Raw genomic sequence first — 20,478 nt, 5'->3', positions numbered from 1 at the left:
AACATGCCCCTTTGCTACCCTTGACGACTCTTTGAAACCTAAAAAGGAGCTTTAGTCAGATTAACAGCTGGGGCTGAATTTTAGGTCTTCCATCCAATAAGAGTGAGCTGCTGTGAGTGTAAGCAGAACTTGTCTTATTTTTTCAACCAACATTTTTGAAAACCTATTTGTGAGAATCCATGCAAGATACCTTAGAGAAAAGTTATCTCGGCGATATAATTTCAAGAGTTCCTCACTCCACCAACGTGCTGGGAATGTATACTTATCAAGCGCTCTGGATTAAGGCATTGAAGACTGTAATTAAAAAAAGAACAAAACAAAACAAAACAAAAAAACTCATGAGGGTGAGGTTGCTAACAATTAGCATCACACCAAGTAAACACAACAACCTTTGTCAATTAACCACCCGAGAAGAACTTAAAATCGTGGAACAAAGAAGAGAGAGATTCTGATGGGAGTGACTGTGTCTTTCTTTGAACAAACTCAAGGTCCTGCCATGCCAGGCACTGTAGGGCCTATGTACTTGGAGACGCAGCCTGGACCCTGCTAGGCTAGGTGCCCTAGCAAAGAGTTCTGGGCATGTTTGATAAAGGGGGTGAAGGAAAAGGAAGCACATTTGCAAGAAAGGGAGGGGCCAGCCTGTCAAGATAAAGATAGCCTAATGGCAACCTTGTGAGTGAGTTATATTCACTCATCTACCCAGGGAAATCTGGGAAAGTCACCAAGAATGGGCTGTGTTCCGTCTGCAATGTGGAAAAATGCATTGTCAAGTCATTACAAACAAGAGAGAAAAATGGGCACAAACCCACTGGGAGTGATATATTTCTCTGAATATTCCATGATCGCTTAGTCCACTTAATGCAACTTTTTTTTTTTTTTTGAGACAGAGTCTCACTCTGTTGCCCAGGCTGGAGTGCAGTGGCACAATCTCGGCTCACTGCAACCTCCTTCTCCTGGGTTCAAACAATTCTCCTGTCTCAGCCTCCCAAGTAGCTGAGATTACAGGCATCTGCCACCACACCTGGCTGATTTTTGTATTTTTGTAGAGACGGTTTCACCACGTTGGCCAGGCTGGTCTTGAACTCCTGACCTCAGGTGATCCGTCTGCCTTGGCCTCCCAAAATGCTGGGATTACAGGCATGAGCCACCACACCTGGCCCAATGCAACTCTTAAAATGCCAAATTTACACCAAGATTAGCGTTCGTTTATCTAATCCAGAAGGGAAACTGACATTTTGAATGTCTACTACCGCACAGCCCAATATGGTAGCCACTAGCTACAGGTAGAATTTAAATTTAAAATAATTGAAAGACAGTAACACTTTAAAATTCTAAAAATTAAATTAAAAATTCAGCATAGTAGTCTCTCTAGTCACATTTCAAGTGCTCAATAACCACATGTGGCTTGTGGCTGCCATATTAGACAGCGTCCATGTCCATCATTACAGTAAAAGTTCCATTGGACAGCGCTGGTTTAGTAGTGTCAGCATTACTCTTGTACACTATGTTGTACATGTGTTATCTTATTGATTCCCAAATCTATCCCAAAGAAGGACTTCATTCTCATTTTGCAGATGAGGCAAGAATCCCCAGAAAAATAAGCAGTTCTCTTTCATGTAGTGGCCACTCCAGTATCTGACTGATGCTCAGCGTTCTGTGAATGGACAGCTAAGCTAGGTTGTGAGAGACTGGGGTTGTTGGACTAGGAAGCCCAGCACTTCCAACAGTGGCAAGATTCTGTTCCAGTATGATCACATTTTATTTTATTTATTTATTTTTTTGAGACAGGGTCTTGTTCTGTGTTTCAGGCAGAGTGCCGTGGCATCATCATGGCTCACTGGAGCCTCGACCTCCCGGGCTCAAGCAATCCTCCCACCTCAGCCTCCCAAGTAGTGGGGCTATAAGTACACACTATCATGCCTAATTTTTTTTTTTTAATTTATTTTTTGTAGATATGGGGCCTTACTATGTGACCTAGGCTGGTCTCGAACTCCTGGGCTCAAGCAATTCTCCTGCCTCAGCCTCCCAAAGTGCTGGGATTTCAGGCATGAGCTACCATGCCCAGCCTGGTTGCATTTTAAAATCAAACCTTTGTAGACCCTTGCTTCTCCTTGCTGTAATTTAACGATTTGCCTAAATACTAAAATTACTTATACAATGAGAAAGTCTATTTCAGTTTTAAAAGGACAAGGTAAGTGAGTAGATGCCTAGTCCTGAGCTGGGAACGGAGAATGGCTGCAAATAGGCACAAGGTTTCTTTTGAGGTATTGGAAATGTTCTATTAGATTGTGGTATAAATTGTGTTCTGTAAATTTATTAAAAATCACTGAATTGTCACTTAAAATGTGTGAATTTTACGTATGTAAGTTATACCTCAATAAAGCCATTTTTTAAAAAAAAGAACGATATATAAATCCTAAAACTCTAGGGCAGCCAAAAATTTAATGTGAAAAAGCTGCCAAACCTTTAATTAGTGGGTCAAAGTTTAATTGCTGGTATTTTCCGAATTTCCCCCATGATGTTGAAAAAGAAATGATGTTTCATCTGGAGCCAAGCACCAGGAAACTCTACAAGGTATACATTATTATCTACATTTTCTAATGGAGGAAATTAGGACGCAGAAGGTTAAATAACTTGCTTAAGATTCACAGCCAACTAGAACTGGTGACAGTGTCAAACCTAATACTGTCTGGATCCAACAGCCATGGCTGCTGTCGTGTTGATATTATGCACCCTCTCTGTGTGAATGAGAAGAAGCCCTTACATTGTTTCACTTGAGATCACCTTCCTTCTCTCAGAAGACAGCAGCTAGCTGATTTTCCAGTGTTACTATCTGCATAAGATTCCCTAAAGGGAAAAAAGAGTCTAGACCAAAATACCTTTCTTTCTTTTTTTTTTTTTTTTTTTTTGAGACAGGGTCTGGCTCTGTCACCCAGGCTGGAGTGCTGTGGTGTGACCTTGGCTTACTGCAATATGACTTTATCACTATATGGTATGACTTGCAGAGGTGTCTGCATAAGAGCTTTTGAGGGACTAGTCACTGTCATGTTTCTTACACATGGGTTAACAGCTCAGTTTTAGATCATTTGATAAATTGGGTAGCTCGCTCCTACCTGTTTTATGAAATAGAATGCTAGAAAATTATAAGCTCATGGGGCTTCCATCAGGTCTTTTCAGCTTTGGCCAGGCCTAGTAACCTTTACGTCTTCAGTTATGTTCTCTTAGCATCTAACATTCTTTCCTTCTTGCCATCTCTCTCTCTTTTTGATCATTAACTATTTAGCCAGATATCTGGGTAACGCCTCTCCAACCTGTCCTGGTCTTACTAAGCCTCGCATGGCCACTTGCCCTTCCTGGATACTTCCAGTGGTCAGGCCCAGGGAGTTCCCTTCTGGCCTCTCTAGCTCACTTGCTCTTCCCTCTGTGCCTTTGTAAATAACACAGATCATTTCCTTTATCTTTTCCTTCCTTTTTTTCTGGGATATGTTCATACTCCCTTTCAACTAGTTGAAACAAAATAAACCAAACCAAACCAAAAATAAATAAAAACAAGAAACCAAGCCAGTACCAAGCCAGCAGAACATGTCTATGGGCCACATGTGGGCTCTCGAATGTTGGACTTCTGCTTTTTCATATACAAAGCAATGTAGATGACATTAAAAAAAAACAACAACAAAGTAAATGTTGTAATGATATAAACTAATTATGAAAATGGGTATCACAGTGCTTTATTTTTCCCTCTACCAATATCCTTAGAAACAGGGAGTAAACAGGAACTTCTGCTTCTACATATTTGGCCATAGTAGAGTTTTTTAGATTTGAGATTCTTACAATGTCATTCACATTTCAACATAAAGTTCATTTGTAGGAGTCCCTGAGTCACTTCTTGTGTACTCAGAGATAATTGAATCCCAGGATTTGAAAAGTTGTTAAGGTACTTTCAGGAAATCAGCTGTCTTCTAGTGGCAGTAGTGGAGTGTGTATTCAGCTGCTTGACTCACTACCTCAGCAGGCAGCTTGCTTTTTTTGTGAACTGTAGGCACTAACCATCCCCAGGACATGTTTTCAAAACCAGGCAAGTGCCTTCTTCCTGACTTACGTACCATAGTCTCACCTGGGGTCCTGATGTCTTCACAGCAGCCAGTTCAGCTCCCTTAGAATGGTCCATCACACATCACATTTCCAGCAAAGCATTGCCTAGGACTAACTCCAAACTGTTTTTGTAGATATTTTAGAAACACTGGGTCAGGCACAGCGGTTCACACCTGTAATCCCAGCACTTTGGGAGGCCGAGGCAGGAAGATCACCTGAGCCTAGGAGTTTGAGACCAGCCTGGGCAACATGACAAGGCCCTCTCTCTACAAAAAAAAGAAAAAATGAATAAAAATGGAAACATTGTGTTTTTTTTTTCTCTTACTCTGGATTTTATGCAGCTATACCTAAACTCAGACAAAAGATGTATTCTGAGAGAACTCTCTGCTTTAAAGGACTTCAAGATAGCTCTCTTTTTAGGCAATGAATACGTCTATGAAAGTCACCCTGCACTTACTCGTTTTGTAGGTCCAAAGTTTTTCCCTAGTAGATTTGCACAGAAGAATTTGATTATAATTCAGTTAACAAATACATTTCCTCTATAAAGGGCACTTTCAGAAGCACTATATAAAGTTCATGGATTTGGACACATTGCGGTTATCAGGTTTATAGTACATCTTCTATGCAGTAAATACAGTAAGAAAAATGGCTACATTTCAAGATGGGTTATTGTGCATAGATAATCATTGAGAAATTAATGCTTTTTGTTTTTATCAATGTGAAAATGTCAGCACTAGGAAATGAGGATGAAAAGTTGATTTATTGTGTGCCTATTATGTGCCAGGTCCTGGAGTAGGTATTTTAATGTCAAATGCAGCTCAGTGTGGGATGTGAATCTGCTGGCTCTAAGGCTGAGCTACCTGAGTTTGAATCTCAGCCTTCCCACTGCTGCAAGGATTCAGTGAGATAAAGTGTCCAAAACATCTAGCCCATGCTGGTGTGATAGCAAGAACTCAGTAAATATTACTGCTCATTATATCTTATTCCATTTAATCCTGTGAAGTAGGCACTGTCCCTCTTTAATAGACAAGAAGACTGTCTCAGAGTGGTCCAGTAACTTCTATAAAGTTTTCTGCAGTATGTTGCAGAGGCAAAATTTAGAACCAGGACTTGACTGGGCACTCTGATAAAACCGCTAACCAGGAGTTCTTGTTCTAGGCTGCCAGGAAAATCTATGCTACCCTTGCTAGAATGATGGCCTCTACTGAGAGACAAAGTTGCCCTTAAAGGCAACAAATTCACAAGTCAACATTTCTACATGTAGAAAAACTTTCAAAGGACCAGATTCAGCAGTCAACTATTTCTTAAAGCTTTTTCCCCCCTCAGTGGACAGCAGATTCTCAGCTATATGGATAGGTCTATGTTTTTCAAAACCTGTGCATGATTTATGAAACATAATCAAATACACCAGTCCTCCCAATACCTCTGCTGTGTAAATGTTACCATCTATGCAAATATCAACTTTTAATGCCAGCTTAAGGAAACTGTAAGGGTGATGTTCCTGTAGAAGCCATAAGACAAACCTCCAGGGTTTTTTGCGGCGGGGGAGGCAAGGAAGGGGTTGACTTTTTAACTTCGCCACATCAGTCAGACTGGATTTCAGAACTTTTTTTTTTTTTTTTTTTTTTGAGACGGAGTCTCGCTCTGTCGCCCAGGCTGGAGTGCAGTGGTGCAATCTCAGCTCACTGCAAGCTCCGCCTCCCGGGTTCACGCCATTCTCCTGCCTCAGCCTCCTGAGTAGGTGGGGACTACAGGTGCACGCCACCACACCTGGCTAATTTTTTTTTTTTTTTTTTTGTATTTTTAGTAGAGACGGGGTTTCACCATGTTAGCCAGGCTGGTGTCGAACTCCTGACCTCGTGATCCTCCCACCTCGGCCTCCCAAAGTGCTGAGATTACAGGCGTGAGCCACTGCGCCTGGCCTTTGTTTTTTTTTTTTTTTTTTGAGATGGAGTCTTGCTGTGTCATCCAGGCTGGAGTGCAATGGTGCCATCTCGGCTCACTGCAACCTCTGCCTCCCGGGTTCAAACGATTCTCCTGCCTCAGCCTCCCGAGTAGCTGGGATTACAGGTGCCCCCCACCATGCCCAGCTAATTTTTATATTTTTAGTAGAGATGGGGTTTCACCATGTTAGCCAGGCTGGTCTCAAACTCCTGACCTGGTGATCCACCCACCTTGGCCTCCCAAAGTGCTGGGATTACAGGCGTGAGCCACCGTGCCCAGCCTTCAGTGCTGTTTAAATAGCTCTTCTAGTGTGGGCTTCAACTGAGAACATCCCTGTTTTCATCCTCAAGGTTGTTTTTCTGCTCAGTGTTCTTGTTGACCACGTCTGGGCTGCTGCAGGACAATGATTGAAGTTTTAGTAGTGAAAGAGTTCAATAGTGTTGACATTGAAACTGGAAAATCATTTTACTAATGTAAGATGATGCTTTACTATATTGAAATCTTAGACAAATAGATGACCCATAGCCCAAATACAGGTAGGATTTATCTTTTGTAATAAGCCGAGTCTCTTTTTCCTTTAGATGTATATGCAAAAGAGAAGATGGATGAAAACTAACGTTTCGCAAGTGATATGGGCTTAATATAGCACAAAATAAGAAGAATTGGTGCTGAGTATCACATAATTTTCATTGCAGTTTACTTCCTAGCACTTAATCTAGTCAAAATATTTTTCTTCACAACATTGCTACTTTCCGAATAACTCAGATGCTTAACTATATTCTGCCATCTAAATTTATATCTGCAATAAGGCATGGAGTGTGTGCATCAAATTTTAGGCAAATGAAAAAGAACTCGCCCCAGGATACTGTTATGGATGTGACAATTTAAGAAGCTACACATCATCTGAAACTATTCTGTTTTCTTTGCCAGGGTTCAGCGGATTCCTACACAAGCAGGCCGTCTGACTCCGATGTCTCTTTGGAAGAGGACCGGGAAGCAATTCGACAGGAGAGAGAACAGCAAGCAGCTATCCAGCTTGAGAGAGCAAAGGTGAGTCTCTTTCCTTCTCTTTGGCTCAAAAGTGGGTCGTTGCTCAGTGGCTACCAGCTGCTCTTCCCTTACCTCACATTTCTGGAATAATCTTTTTGTGATTATTCTAACAAGGCTCCAGATTGGGAAGCTCTCTGATCCTTTCACCTCTAACTGAGGTTAGTAACATCTCCAAAGAGGCATTTCCTCAGAACCTTCACCTTTTTGTATTTGGTTTGGTGGTGAATTATTGGTTGTCTTCCAACTTAGCAATATCAAGCCTCCCATGCCCAGTGTTGGCAGACAGCCCCCCAGGTACCAGCTGGCCCTGCCTATTCCTGGCCCCTCCTCATCCATTACTTCAGCCTTTATTACAGGCCACACGTGTGCTGTTGTTCTGTGGATCGCCCTGTTTGTTTCTCTACTCTTCTCTCTTGCTTTCGGTATCCCACCTCAAGTTCTGTGTGAAGTTCAGGACTTTGAACAACTCTGAGAAGTGTAGCAAAGACGAGCAATAAAGGCCATTGCCAAAATAGACCTTCAGATATTCCACAAGAAGAGGCCTCCATAGAAATCGCTGCATCCACAGGAAGCAGCAAGGAACCAACTGCATGGTTGAAAGTTAGAACCAGAAGAGTCACTAGGGATCTCCCATTCCATGTGCTTCCAACTTTGTTTTGTTTGTTTGTTTGCTTTTTGATTTTTTGAAGCACGACCCTTTTTGTCCAATGAAATTTTATGCACAATAGCAAAATACAAGACAAGGTCATGGCCGGTCTGTCCTCTTTCCCCTACGTGACAGACTCCTAAAGTATATTGGTTCAGTCTTCTGATTTTTAGAAGAAGAAAAAACAGAAGCCCAAATAAAGTGAATTCCTTCCCTTTTCTATTTTTATTGTAAAATATTTAGAGGTGAGAGGCTGTGCATGGTGGCTCACATCTGTAATTCCAGCTACTTGGGAAGCTAAGGTTGGAGGATCACCTAGGCCCAGGAAATAAAGGCTGCAGTGAACTGAGATCACACCAGTGCACTCCAGCTTGGGCAACAGAGCAAAACCCTACCAAAAAAAAAAAAAAAAAAAGAGGGGCCGGTGCAGTGGCTTACGCCTGTAATCCCAGCACTTTGGGAGGCCGAGGCGGGCAGATCATGAGGTCAGGAGTTAGAGACCAGCCTGGCCAACATGGTGAAACCCCACCTCTACTAAATATACAAAAAATAGCTGGGCGTGGTGGTGTGCACCTGTAATCCCAGCTACTCGGGAGGCTGAGGCAAGAGAATCACTTGAACCCAGGAGGCAGAGGTTGCAGTCAGCTGAGATCACACCATTGCATTCCAGCCTGGGCAACAGGGTGAGACTCCGTCTCAAAAAAAAAAAAAAAGATGGGAGGAGAATGATGCAGTCAAATTAGGTGTCTTCATTTGCCTCAACACCTATGATGTCTGTACTCTGTTGGTGGAAGGGGCTTTTCTTGCAGTACATGTGAAGGGACATCAGTGAGGTTTCAGCCTTAACTGCTGTTCCCCAGTCAGATTCCCAGCACAAATACATAAGCTGGTAACAAAGCAGCTCGGAATATCAGGAATCTTGTGTCTCACTGTGGCTAATTTTTGTTATAAAATTTTCTTTCAGAATCTGTTTTGTGACCAGTGTGGTCACCCGAATTTGGGTGGCAGCACCGTTTGCTTAGGCTGGTGGTTTACGTGTCCCCACAGGGCTGTGCCAGCCTGAGAGCACTTTGCTGAGAGGCATTTGTGTAAAAAGAGTTTCAAAACCAGCTTCGTTAGCTAGAGAGAAGATGATCTGTGAAGAGCCCTGCCCATCAGCTTTGACGCTGACTAACCCTTCTTTTCCCCGGCAGGACCAGATATTCTGTTGTATAGAATCCCACACGTTTTCAGATCTGGACTATTTAAAAAATACTATTTTATCCTCTTCCCACCTTTTTTTTTTCTTTTTAAAAAGACCTTGCACACATTTCCTGTATTCCAAGGTAAGAAGCTATTGGTTATCATTTAAAATAAACACAGATTTTAAGATTAGAGAAGAGACTGTCCTCCCCTGCCTTTGTCTATCCCTCTTAATACTTTAGAGCACATTTTAAAATTTGGAATATTGGAAAGTATTGCAGGAGAGGAAAAATGGTTGGGCTGATAGGACCAAATCATTTTCAGAGTCATCTCTGCAGGTTTCTTGATATTGCCTGAGAATGTAAAACTCATTTGAGATCCCTCTTTGGAAAGTTATTTCTCACTACCTGGTACTATCAGAGTTTCAATATGAAAAATGCTCCTCTCTCCTCCCTTCCTCATTCCTTATTCCATGGTTCTGTCCCTAGTCCAAACCTGTAGCATTTGCCGTGAAGACAAATGTGAGCTACTGCGGCGCCCTGGACGAGGATGTGCCTGTTCCAAGCACAGCTATCTCCTTTGATGCTAAAGACTTTCTACATATTAAAGAGGTAAATGTAGAACATACTGCATCCCTTCACCTAACAAAAAGCTGAAGCCAGGAATCAGCTCTGAGCCAAACTAGCCAGAGAGGAGACCCAAGGAGCTGCCAGTGCAGTACCTCATTTAATTTGCTGAGCCTTCCAAATCTAGTCATTCTCATTAAGATTGAGAAGTCTGAGATCATTGCTTGCATTATCACACACTGACAACATTAAATCACAGTCAACCTTAAAATTATAGCATAGATTTCTGACAGACCTCTATGGTCCTCTGGGCACCTTTAAATCCCCTTCTGTGACTGCAGAGCCATAAATATATGGATCCAACTTTGGAAAATGTAAGTTTGGTGGCACGGCACCTACCCAGAAGGGACTGTTTACAGGGGATGTTGTAATTATAGACATGTAGACTATAGTGCTGTGCACCTTGACCATGGAACCAACACTAGAGTGTATAATCATTCAAAGAAAGATTTACAGCTAAGAAAAGGGCAGAGGACTCTGGGAAACAGAAAGGCAAAAGGGTAAAGTGTTTGAGTAGCCAAGAAGGGTGGGATCCAAGACCCCTAGTGGAGGGACAGACCTTTGATAGAAAGAAGAATGCTAATTCATTGTGACATGCAGGGAAAAGATGAGTGCAGGCACAGACACTTCAGGGCCTTGGGAATAGGAAACTGAGGACCCATCAACTTCAACCATGGCCTCTACTTTCTTGATGGTATATGAGGTGAGGATGTCTACATTTGTCTAGAAGACAAGAACTCTTGACCTGAAACATGTGCCCTGGCATCTGAATGGTTAAGTTGATTATGTCTCACCATTTCCATCAAAAATGCCCAAGCCATATTCATTAGTTGCTAATACCCACTGTGTCCAAGGAGAAGCACCACTTGAAAAGGTAAGAGATGTTCTTACATGTGACATGCACACTCACTCACACCAACATTCCAACCTTGTATTTGATTGCTTTCCTGCATTGTATCAAGGTCTCAATTTGTCCTGGCTGCTGTTTGAGCTATGTGCTTGTTGATCAGCGATTTTCTCTTCAGTCTGGCAGTTTGATGTGACATTGAGCTGGTAATCTTATGTGGACCAGAGCCTCTTGTTTTCATGTCTTGAAATTATCAGATAAGAAAACATCTTTGAAATAGAAAGTGCTAATCATTTTAGGGAAATCCAAATAGAGAAGGGTTGGAACAACACCGAGGTGACCTCTGTAGAGAGCTGGCACAAGCTCCCAGAACATCAACACAAATGAACACATTTCTATAATCAAGTTATAGCCTTTCCTCTCATCCATCACTTAGAAGGCCATCTATTATGCACCATGTTAAGTACTTTCTCAGTAATAAAAAAAAAAAAGCTTAAATGCGGAGAAAAGCTACAACTATGCTTGTCACGTAAGCCAAATGATAGTCAAATTAAGCTCTTGATTTTACATAGTGACTTTCTCCCAAGTAACTCAAAAAACTCATTCCCTCTGAGTCAGATTCTCACTGTGCTTTTGCTGTTTCCTAGAACTAAGTTAAAACATTTTGGGAAGTTGAATTAACCATTTCAGCAAGCCCTTTAAAGTCATTTGGGTGCCGTTTAACAAATGAGTGTTCCAGTGGGCTATGCCACTTCATTTCAGGAAGTAACTTAAGCCCTAGGAAACTATGACTCATGGTCTGTTTTGTCCTCAACACAGTAAAATTTAAATTCCAGACCTATGCACCCAAGATTCTAAAAGGGTCCCTTTGCCCTTTGTTAATTCCAAAATAAACAGACCTATTATTTTAGGCCTGTTATACTAAAAGACAGGAAAGTGGGGAAAAACAACTAAGACCTAGATTGTTCAAGGTTTTATACCAGGTCAATTCACATTTTTTTCTTTTCTTTTCTTTTTTATTTTTTTGGAGACAGGTTCTCATTCTGTTTTCCAGGCTGGAGTGCAGTGATGCAATCACAGCTCACTGCAGTCTTGAACTCCTGGGCTCAAGTGATCCTCCCATCTCAGCCTCAGCCTCCCAAGTAGCTAGGACTACAGGTGCACTACTACACCCAGCTAATTGTGTAGTCTAGTATAGTGCACTACACTAGCTAATTGTGTAGTACACTAGGTAATTAGTAGTATACTACTATACTAGCTAATTGTATAGTACACTACACTAATTGTATAGCTAGCTAATGGTGTAGTACACTACACTAGCTAATTGTGTAGTATACTAGGACTACAGGTGCACTACTATACCCAGCTAATTGTGTGTGTGTGTGTGTGTGTGTGTGTGTGTGTGTGTGTGTGTGTACAGGGTCTTGCTATGTTACCTGGCTGATTTCAAACTCCTGGCCTCAACTGATCCTCTTACCTCAGACTCCAAAAGTGCTGGGATTACAGGAATGTGCCACCATGCCCAGCCCTCAATTTACATTTATTTCAATGCAATCTCATACTATATGCCACTCATATAGTATGCGTGGAGAAGCTGTGTGCATAACAAAGGCCAAATTCTTACCAGACCATATTTCTCATGAGTGTGAAGCTGTTACTCAGAATAATTTAAAGTTTACCCAGAACTTCATGGTGTGATTATTCAATGAAACCTTCCATTCCTCCTTCATAATGTATCAGAATCATATATATATATATATATATATACACACACAGACATATATATAAATTTCACTTTTCTATGAGCTCAGCAAAATATACTACATATCATTGTTACATTTTGAAAAAAGTATATGTTTATAAATATATATATTTTGGGTCAAAATAGGAGAGAATTATCTTGCCCAACACTGATAAAAACAGTAAAGGAAGTTTTTAGAATCATCTTCAGAGAGTTTAAACAATAGAGCTGGTATCTATTTTGTAGAAGTGACCTAGCTGAAACCTTTCCTTGAGGCAGGGAGCTTGAACTAAATTGCTTTCTGCTGTATAATTCAGCAAATGTATAATTAGAAATGCAGTTTTGCCAATCCACCAAATAAGCCCACATTGACAGACTCTCACCCCACACTGGTTGAAGCCTTCTCATAGACTTGGGTCTTGAGTTTACATGTCATGGAACTTAACTTAAATGGAAATTCTGGAGTTCCTCTTGGGCTTCAGAGCGTTTGGAAGTTACTTGCAAAATTTCACATGCAAATATATAATATGCTCAGACTTTGTAAGTGTAGGCATCTTTTTCTTCAAGTAGTAAGATGGACCTTAATTTGCAAATCTATATTTGAAAGATCATGACTCTTCCCCAGTGAGATTAGACCACAGATAGTATTGTGGAATTTTTAACTGAAAGCTTTTGACAAATTATGGACTATTAAATGTATTTCATCTCAGACATATCCGTCTTGCCTTCCAGTTACATTGGTGCATATTTATCCTTATAAAATATGTTCTTTAAGAATTGGTTAGAGCTTCTTGACAAAGACCAAAAGAATCCAAAGGTTAGGACCAGACACTAGTCCAGGGATTCACAAACTATAGCCCACAGGTCCAGTCTGACCCACTCTCTTTTTTGTAAAGAAAAGTTTTATTGAAACACAGCCATGCTCACTTGTTGATGTTTGTCTGTGGCTGCTTTCACACAAGGACAGCAGATTCAACTAATTGTAACAGAGACCACGTGGTCTGCAAAGCCTGAAATATTTACTACTTGGACCTTTACAGAAAAAGTTTGCAGAACCCTGCTTTAGTCTATGCATCTACCTCAGAGAGAGAGAGAGAGAGAGAGAGAGAGAGATATGTATGTATATATAGATATGTATGTATATATAGATATGTATGTATATATAGATATATGTATATATAGATATATATCTATATATAGATATCTATGTATATATAGATATATATCTATATATAGATATCTATGTATATATAGATATATATCTATATATAGATATCTATGTATATATAGATATATATCTATATATAGATATCTATGTATATATAGATATCAGATATATATGTATATATAGATATCTATGTGTATATATAGCTATCTATGTGTATATAGATATCTATATGTATATATAGATATATATACACACACATATACATATACAATATACTTTATATTAATATATAGTATAGGTATATATACACATATATACATACACAATATAGTTTATATAAATATAGTATAGATATATAGATATATACACATATACATATACAATATAGTTTATATAAAATATAGTATAGTATAATATAGTATAGTTTATATAAAATATGGTATATAGTATAGTATATAAAATATAGTATACACACATATACATATAAAATATAGTTTATATAAAATATAGTATATCATATCATATAAATAGCATTTTATTCTTCTTGTCCCCTAAGATTAATAAACAATGTGAAGATAAGTGAATTACTATTGATAGCAATTTTATTTCTGAATTCCAGAAATATAACAATGATTGGTGGATAGGAAGGCTGGTGAAAGAGGGCTGTGAAATTGGCTTCATTCCAAGTCCACTCAGATTGGAGAACATACGGATTCAGCAAGAACAAAAAAGAGGACGTTTTCACGGAGGGTACGTTCCCATCTTTTCTATGCACTTTTTTTTGGTCAGAAAATTGGGTGATATTTTCAAGGGTGTATGCTTTCAAAGTAGAAGATACTTTTCTGTGTGCAAGGTGTTTCCGAAACTGACACAGAAGAGTTTCAGATAGTTCTCTATCCTCTGTGCATGCTGAAGCCTAACACCACTGGAGACCATATAAATTCCATGGCAGAGACTGTTTTCTGTGGCCTCAGCAAGCCCTCCTTGGAACCCAAGCTTTCCTCTAGGAGAGTCACTTCGGGCATTCTTTCTCCACACAGTGAGTGGGAGCTGACCTGAACCAGCAGTATGGCTCCTCTTGGTTCGCTTACAGAGACTCTCCCTTAAGTGGGCACAAAATGTGATGGTACGTGCAGGTCCCGGCACTGATAGTACCTTCCCCACCCCAGGCTTTTTGTGGCATCTCTTGTCTCCTGGTATTTGGGTGAAGACAGCTTCAGGTGAATCAACCTCTAGTGAGCTACTGAAGTAGGCATGTAGATCTCAGAGTGCAGGTATTTAAAGGTCCCAGGAACACAAGCACAGCTTGACAGAAGAGAAACCAAATCATCCTGAGTCTACATGTATTGTGTCGCAGCCTGCACTGAAGCATTGATTTGATATGTGTTAAAATTTTTTGAAAGTTCTAAAATAGAAGCAGCTCTTTCTCTTGACCCTCAACCTCTGTTTTCTGTTGAACGCTTTTCTATTTCAAAAAACTCCTGTGTTCTTTAGGCGCCTACCTTTGTCATAATAAGAACCTCACCAACTGTAATAGGAGATCACAAAAGTATAGTTACCCCACTTTTAATTATCAATCTTTTTTAGCATATAACTTGCCAATACTATTATTAATATTAATCCCTCTTGTCCCTTGTATTAGTCTGTTCTCATACTTCTTTTTTTTTTTCCTTAGAGTCTCGCTCTGTCGCCCAGGCTGGAGTGCAGTGGCGCAATTTTGGCTCACTGCAACCTCTGCCTCCCAGGTTCAAGCGATTCTCCTGACTCAGCCTCCTGAGTAGCTGGGGTTACAGACATGCACCATCACGCCTGGCTAATTTTTGTATTTTTGGTAGAGGTGGGGTTTCATCATATTGGTCAGGCTGGTCTCGAACTCTTGACCTCGTGATTTGCCTGCCTCGGCCTCCCAAAGTGTTGGGATTACAGGTGTGAGCCACCGTGCCCGGCCTGTTCTCACACTTCTATAAAACTGGATAACTTATGAAGAAAAGAGCTTTAATTGTCATGGTTCTATAGACTGTAAAGGAAGCATGGCAGCATCTGCTTCTGGGGAGGTCTCAGGGAGATTTTACTGGTAGCAGAAGGCCAAGCGGGAGAGGTGTCTTACATGCCTGGAGCAGGAGGAAGAGACAGGGAGGTGCCACACACTTTTAAACAATCAGATCTCACTATAACTCACTCATTGTCACAGGAACAGCACAAGGAGATGGTGCCAAACCATTCATGAGGGACTGCCCCCATGGTCCAGTCACCTCTCACCAGTCTCCACCTCCATCACTGGGGATTACATCTCAACATGAGATTTGCGGGCGACACAGATCCAAACCATATTATCCCTTTTTTTCTAAAATTTTGTCTTCCATGCCCCTTTTTAGACACATGGGGGGCATGTGTTCCTGTCTTGGGGTCTTTGCATTTGCTGTTTTTTCTTACTGGAACCTTTTTCTTCACTCTTACACCAGGCCACTCCATCTGCTTTATATCTTTGTTAGGTATCACCCTTTCAGTGACCCCTTTCCTGCCAACTGTATTTAAAATTGTACCCACTCCCCTTCCCTGTACTTCCCATCCCTTCCCGGACTTAGTTTTCTCTGTTGCACTTATTACTCTCAGAAATATTATATATTTACCTATCTATCTTGTTTGGTATAAGCTGAGCATCCATAATCTGAAAAGCTGAAATCCAGAATGCTCCAAAATTTGAAACTTTTTGAGGACTGACATGATGCTCAAAGGAGATGCTCATTAGAGCATTTTCGATTTCAGACATTTGGATTAGGGATGTTCAACTAAGTATATAGTGCAAATTTCCGAAATCTGAAAACAATAGAAATCCAAAACATTTCTGCTCCCAAGCATTTTGGATAAGGGATATTCAACCTGTACTGATATGTCCTACTAGTATATGAATCAATAAGGGAAAGGATTTTGTCTCCCCAATGCCGCTGTCATATTTCTACTTTCTAAAACAGGGATGTACAATCAATATTTGTTGAATAAAATAACTGAATTATTATCATTTTCAAAGTTTTATTGTTATTATTATTTCTTAATTGTTACAGTCATGGGCCATATAACTTTTTTGTCAAAGACAAAAAGTAGGAAGGTGGCAGCTCCCGATGGCATTTGTGGGCTTCAGGGAAGCTTCCAGAGCACACCTGAGGAGACCAGAGTTGAGGATCTTCTATTTAAATAAATAATATTTTTCGTGACCAATTCCCTACGATCAGTTCTTAATTCTGATGCCCACATAATCATCTTGTAAGAAGAAATGGTTTCTCCGGGTCTGACTGCTTGTTTTGAGCTGTGTTTGACATCTGACTGGCACATTGGTGCCTGGTGTTAGGTTAACAAGCAGTTCATAAGACCATTCCCGTCAGTGACGGTTTTGCCTGATTTCCGCACTGAGTAACTAGAAGAGATGCTTTTGCAAAGTATTCCAGGTCTCGGCTAGTTCTCCACATTCTCTTAGAAATGAGGTCAAAGAAAACATTTGGATAGATTCTTGAAGTTCTTTATAGCAGAATTTGGTGTGTTTTGAGTTATTTAATAGGATGAGGGCCAAAGAAAGCTTTGTACTCTCAAGTTCTATTTTCAAAGAATCTGGGGAGTGAGTCTTTAGTTCCTTTTCTATATCCTAGGAAATCAAGTGGAAATTCTTCTTCAAGTCTTGGAGAAATGGTATCTGGGACATTTCGAGCAACTCCCACATCAACAGGTGAGGGTTGTAGTTAAACTCTTTTTCATACACTGTATTCCTTTTAAAAATATTTGAACACACATGCAAGTATTTTTGCTAATTTGGAAACAATTTGAAGGCTTAATTTAAAGATTTCTCTAATAAATATTTCATTTCTCATTTGTTTTCTATGGTAATTTGATTTCCTTTAAAATGGTAGTAAAAATTCATGTCATTAGAATATAATTTTGAAAAATCTTATTTAGCCCTCAGAGTTAATAACTGTCCATTGTGTAAATTGATATTCAAAAAATTCATTATTTTACCTAAGAAACGGACAGAGTTTAAGATGGTGAAGGCCAATAAAAAAAGGAAAAAAATGATGCAGACTCTCAAGAAAATGCTGTTTTCAGTCTCCATGTGGAATTTCAGGATGTATTAGTACAGCCCGAGCTGGAAGGGTTGAAGCAGAGAGTGAGGCAGGGCCCAAAGGAGGGAGGGCCTCGTTTACATTTGGACAGCAGACAGCCAAGCCCTGGAATTAATGGTAATGAAGAGATATTGGTGGCCTAATAGGGAGTTGTGGTACATTTGGAAACGATGGAGTTATTCATGTAGGAATTTTTCTTCTACCACATTCCCTGATTCCTATCGGCTAATTTCGTTCTGGCCTAGAACTGCTGTTGCATTAGGGCATCCAGTGTCCTAGTTACCAATTCCAATTGTATTACCAATTTGGAATGGCAAGTCCAAGGCCCTATTCTGGCCTACCAAAACTGGAGGCAACTGGATTGGTTCTGGAGTGGTTCTAAGTGTCTGGGTCCTTGTTCATGTGAAGCCCTCTTATCTACAGGACACTGAACCAAACCAGGTTTCTGAGTTGTACCCAACTAGACTGGAGCTGCTTGGATGTCCACAGAATCGCTTTTAATCAGTTATTGAGTATATTTTGCTTCGTTCCCATTTGTTGGACATTCAGGACATTGAACACTTTAGCTATTACAAACAGGAAAGAACAGGAATAACTCATTATAAATTTATCTGAGGAATAACTGGTTATAAATGTATTTGAAATTTAGAAGCAAGATAGTAGGAAAAATGTGCCAATATTCTAGAAAATGGGCAAAAATGCCCAAGGGACTGCAGAATTATGAGTTAACAAATATAAAAATAACTATTGATTGAGGTGATAGTCATTTTTGCCCAAGTGGTTATTCTGTTTCCTTTTATGAAATTGCATTTGTCTACCTTGTTCCCAGCAACACTGTGCTGTGTCCAGCACAGGAACAACCCATGGTGATTGGCTGGCCCGAACTTCCAGTGTTGCTCTCAACTCCTGTACCCAACTCCCACCCAGTGAGAAATCAGGATATAAGGTCATTTGTACCAGGGAGGAAGCTGTCTGTTTTTCATACATCTTCAAAATTGACGTGTCCAGAATGAAATCATAAGGCAGGTTCTCCAAAGTGGGCGATAGGAAGGTGGTGAAGATAATTACAGGGACAAATGGGTACATTCTTCCATCTTTTAAACTCATGTACTGTCATTTGCAGAGATTACATATTTTGATATGGCTCTCATTATTGTCTTTTAGCAAAACAGAAGCAAAAAGTGGTAAGTTGTGTTTCCTTTTTAAATCTACTGTTAAGGTTCCTATATATACATGCCTGCAATGCTCCATTTCAGTGACCCAAGTGGCTATAAAATAAGGGAAGAGCCTCCTCGGTGGGGACTTTCATAATCATTTGTCGTTCAACCTGAGAATTATGAATGTTGTGGCTGTGGAGAGGCATGCTCAACCTCACCTTGTCACGCATGTCGAATCATCTTTTTCAGACGGAGCACATTCCTCCTTATGATGTTGTGCCGTCAATGCGTCCCGTGGTGTTAGTGGGGCCGTCACTGAAAGGTTACGAGGTACAAATATCATCTGTTACTCTTCAGTTCTTGATCGAGCACCCAGGAGACAGTCATGTTGACGCTTGCTCCTCAAGGGTCTGTTTCCACGTGGGTCCTGATGGAAGCCAGTGCTCAGCACGGGAAGGCAGGGGGTACCGTGTGGGGCTCATGAGGCCCTCTGCCCTTTCTTTCCTCTCTTGCACACTTCTCATCTTTTATGTATTACATTGTTTAGAAATACCTCCCTCAAAATATTTACAATGGGAAGATCTGGTCAAAGATTTGCTGTACATTAAATGCAAAGAAACGGACTTTATCTGTCTTGACCATTCTCATTATTATTAGAAGTAATAGAGAATGAACAGCACAAGAGGACAAACAATCAATCTTCCAGCAAACCCAAACCTTTAAAGCCCAAACAGAGTTCACCCTGCTGGGTTTTTAAGATGATGGCATATGCCATCAAATCCTTCTCTGCTTATTTATTTTAAAGGGCACATGTTTTAAAAGACCACTTAAAACATTAGTGAACTTTGGAGATTAAACAAAACCATGTGACAAGGAAAAGAGTAGAGACTTCGTTTCAGATGTTTGTTTTGACTTTGTGCTAGCTTGGATTAAAAAATAGGTAGAATGTGACATTAAACTCTGAAGGTGAGCAGCCTCCAGGGCACCATTCCCATCGAGCTAGGACAATGTGTGGCACATAGTAGGCACTCAGTACACATTTGCTGAATGAATTAATGAATCGCTTTCAGGCAGATCTAAGAATCCTGGCTCTATCCCCCCTCTTTCTCTCTTGTCTTTCTCAGAGTTGGAAATGTCAGAGGGATGAGCAGGAGAGTGGTCTACAAAAATCCAGCCATGGGCATGGAGAATTTCCGCCAACATACACAAACTAGCAGGAAGGCTGAGTCCAGTGCTGGCCTCAGTTCTCTAGCTGCTCCTCACTGGAGGCAGGCACAACTCAGGCGTGCCAAGGATACCCGGCACCTGTGTACAAAGCCAGCCTGTTGTCTCCTGGCAGCAGTTCTATCCCCTAACGAGGGAAGAGGGAAGAGGGAAGAGGGTCTGGTGAACACTGCTGGTTTATTCCTCAACACCCTGGAGGAGAACCAAGGGGGGTGGAAATTAGCAATTGCACATGGTTAAGCATGAAAAACACCTTCCATGGTAACCTCCCCCTAGGAGACGAATGGCTACAATAAGGTCTTGGCTCATAGTGCCCTTCCCTCCCTCCTCTCTCCCTTTTGACTTCTCTCTCTCTCTCTCTCTGTGTTTGCCTCATTCTTTTTTTCTCACCTCTGCAAAGGTAACAGACATGATGCAGAAAGCCCTCTTTGATTTCCTGAAGCACAGGTTTGATGGGAGGTGAGAAATATAGATGTTTTTGTATTTTTATTTTCCTTTAACCAAACTTGTGTGATAAATTGAATTGTAGATCTATGTTTCCAGAGATTTCAGAAGTTCTCTAGTTAAAAGTTAACTCAGTATTCTTGGGAAGAATATAATAAAAGAACTCTGAAAATATGAAGTATAACATTGAGTCCCCAGTGAAGAAAGGACCATGAGAAGAAAAATAAGCCATTTGTTTTATTTAAATG

General features: G+C 40.5%; 1 protein-coding gene across 5 annotated transcripts in view; it reads left to right on the top strand.

The window, feature by feature from the left end:
- Positions 1-20,478, top strand: part of CACNB4 (calcium voltage-gated channel auxiliary subunit beta 4) — a 268,168-nt gene that overhangs the window by 211,502 nt on the left and 36,188 nt on the right. For all 5 annotated transcript variants that reach the window (XM_003832726.6, XM_034954283.3, XM_003832727.6 and 2 more), the window contains 7 exons: positions 6,967-7,086; positions 9,403-9,525; positions 13,916-14,046; positions 16,938-17,014; positions 18,570-18,589; positions 18,812-18,892; positions 20,187-20,245. In XM_003832726.6, the coding sequence (XP_003832774.1) occupies positions 6,967-7,086; positions 9,403-9,525; positions 13,916-14,046; positions 16,938-17,014; positions 18,570-18,589; positions 18,812-18,892; positions 20,187-20,245 (611 nt within the window). The remainder of the gene's footprint in view (positions 1-6,966; positions 7,087-9,402; positions 9,526-13,915; positions 14,047-16,937; positions 17,015-18,569; positions 18,590-18,811; positions 18,893-20,186; positions 20,246-20,478) is intronic.

The sequence above is a fragment of the Pan paniscus genome, chromosome 13 (genome assembly GCF_029289425.2).
Source record: "Pan paniscus chromosome 13, NHGRI_mPanPan1-v2.0_pri, whole genome shotgun sequence".
NCBI classification, from domain to species: Eukaryota; Metazoa; Chordata; class Mammalia; order Primates; family Hominidae; genus Pan; species Pan paniscus.
This window is presented reverse-complemented; position numbering and strand designations above follow the sequence as displayed.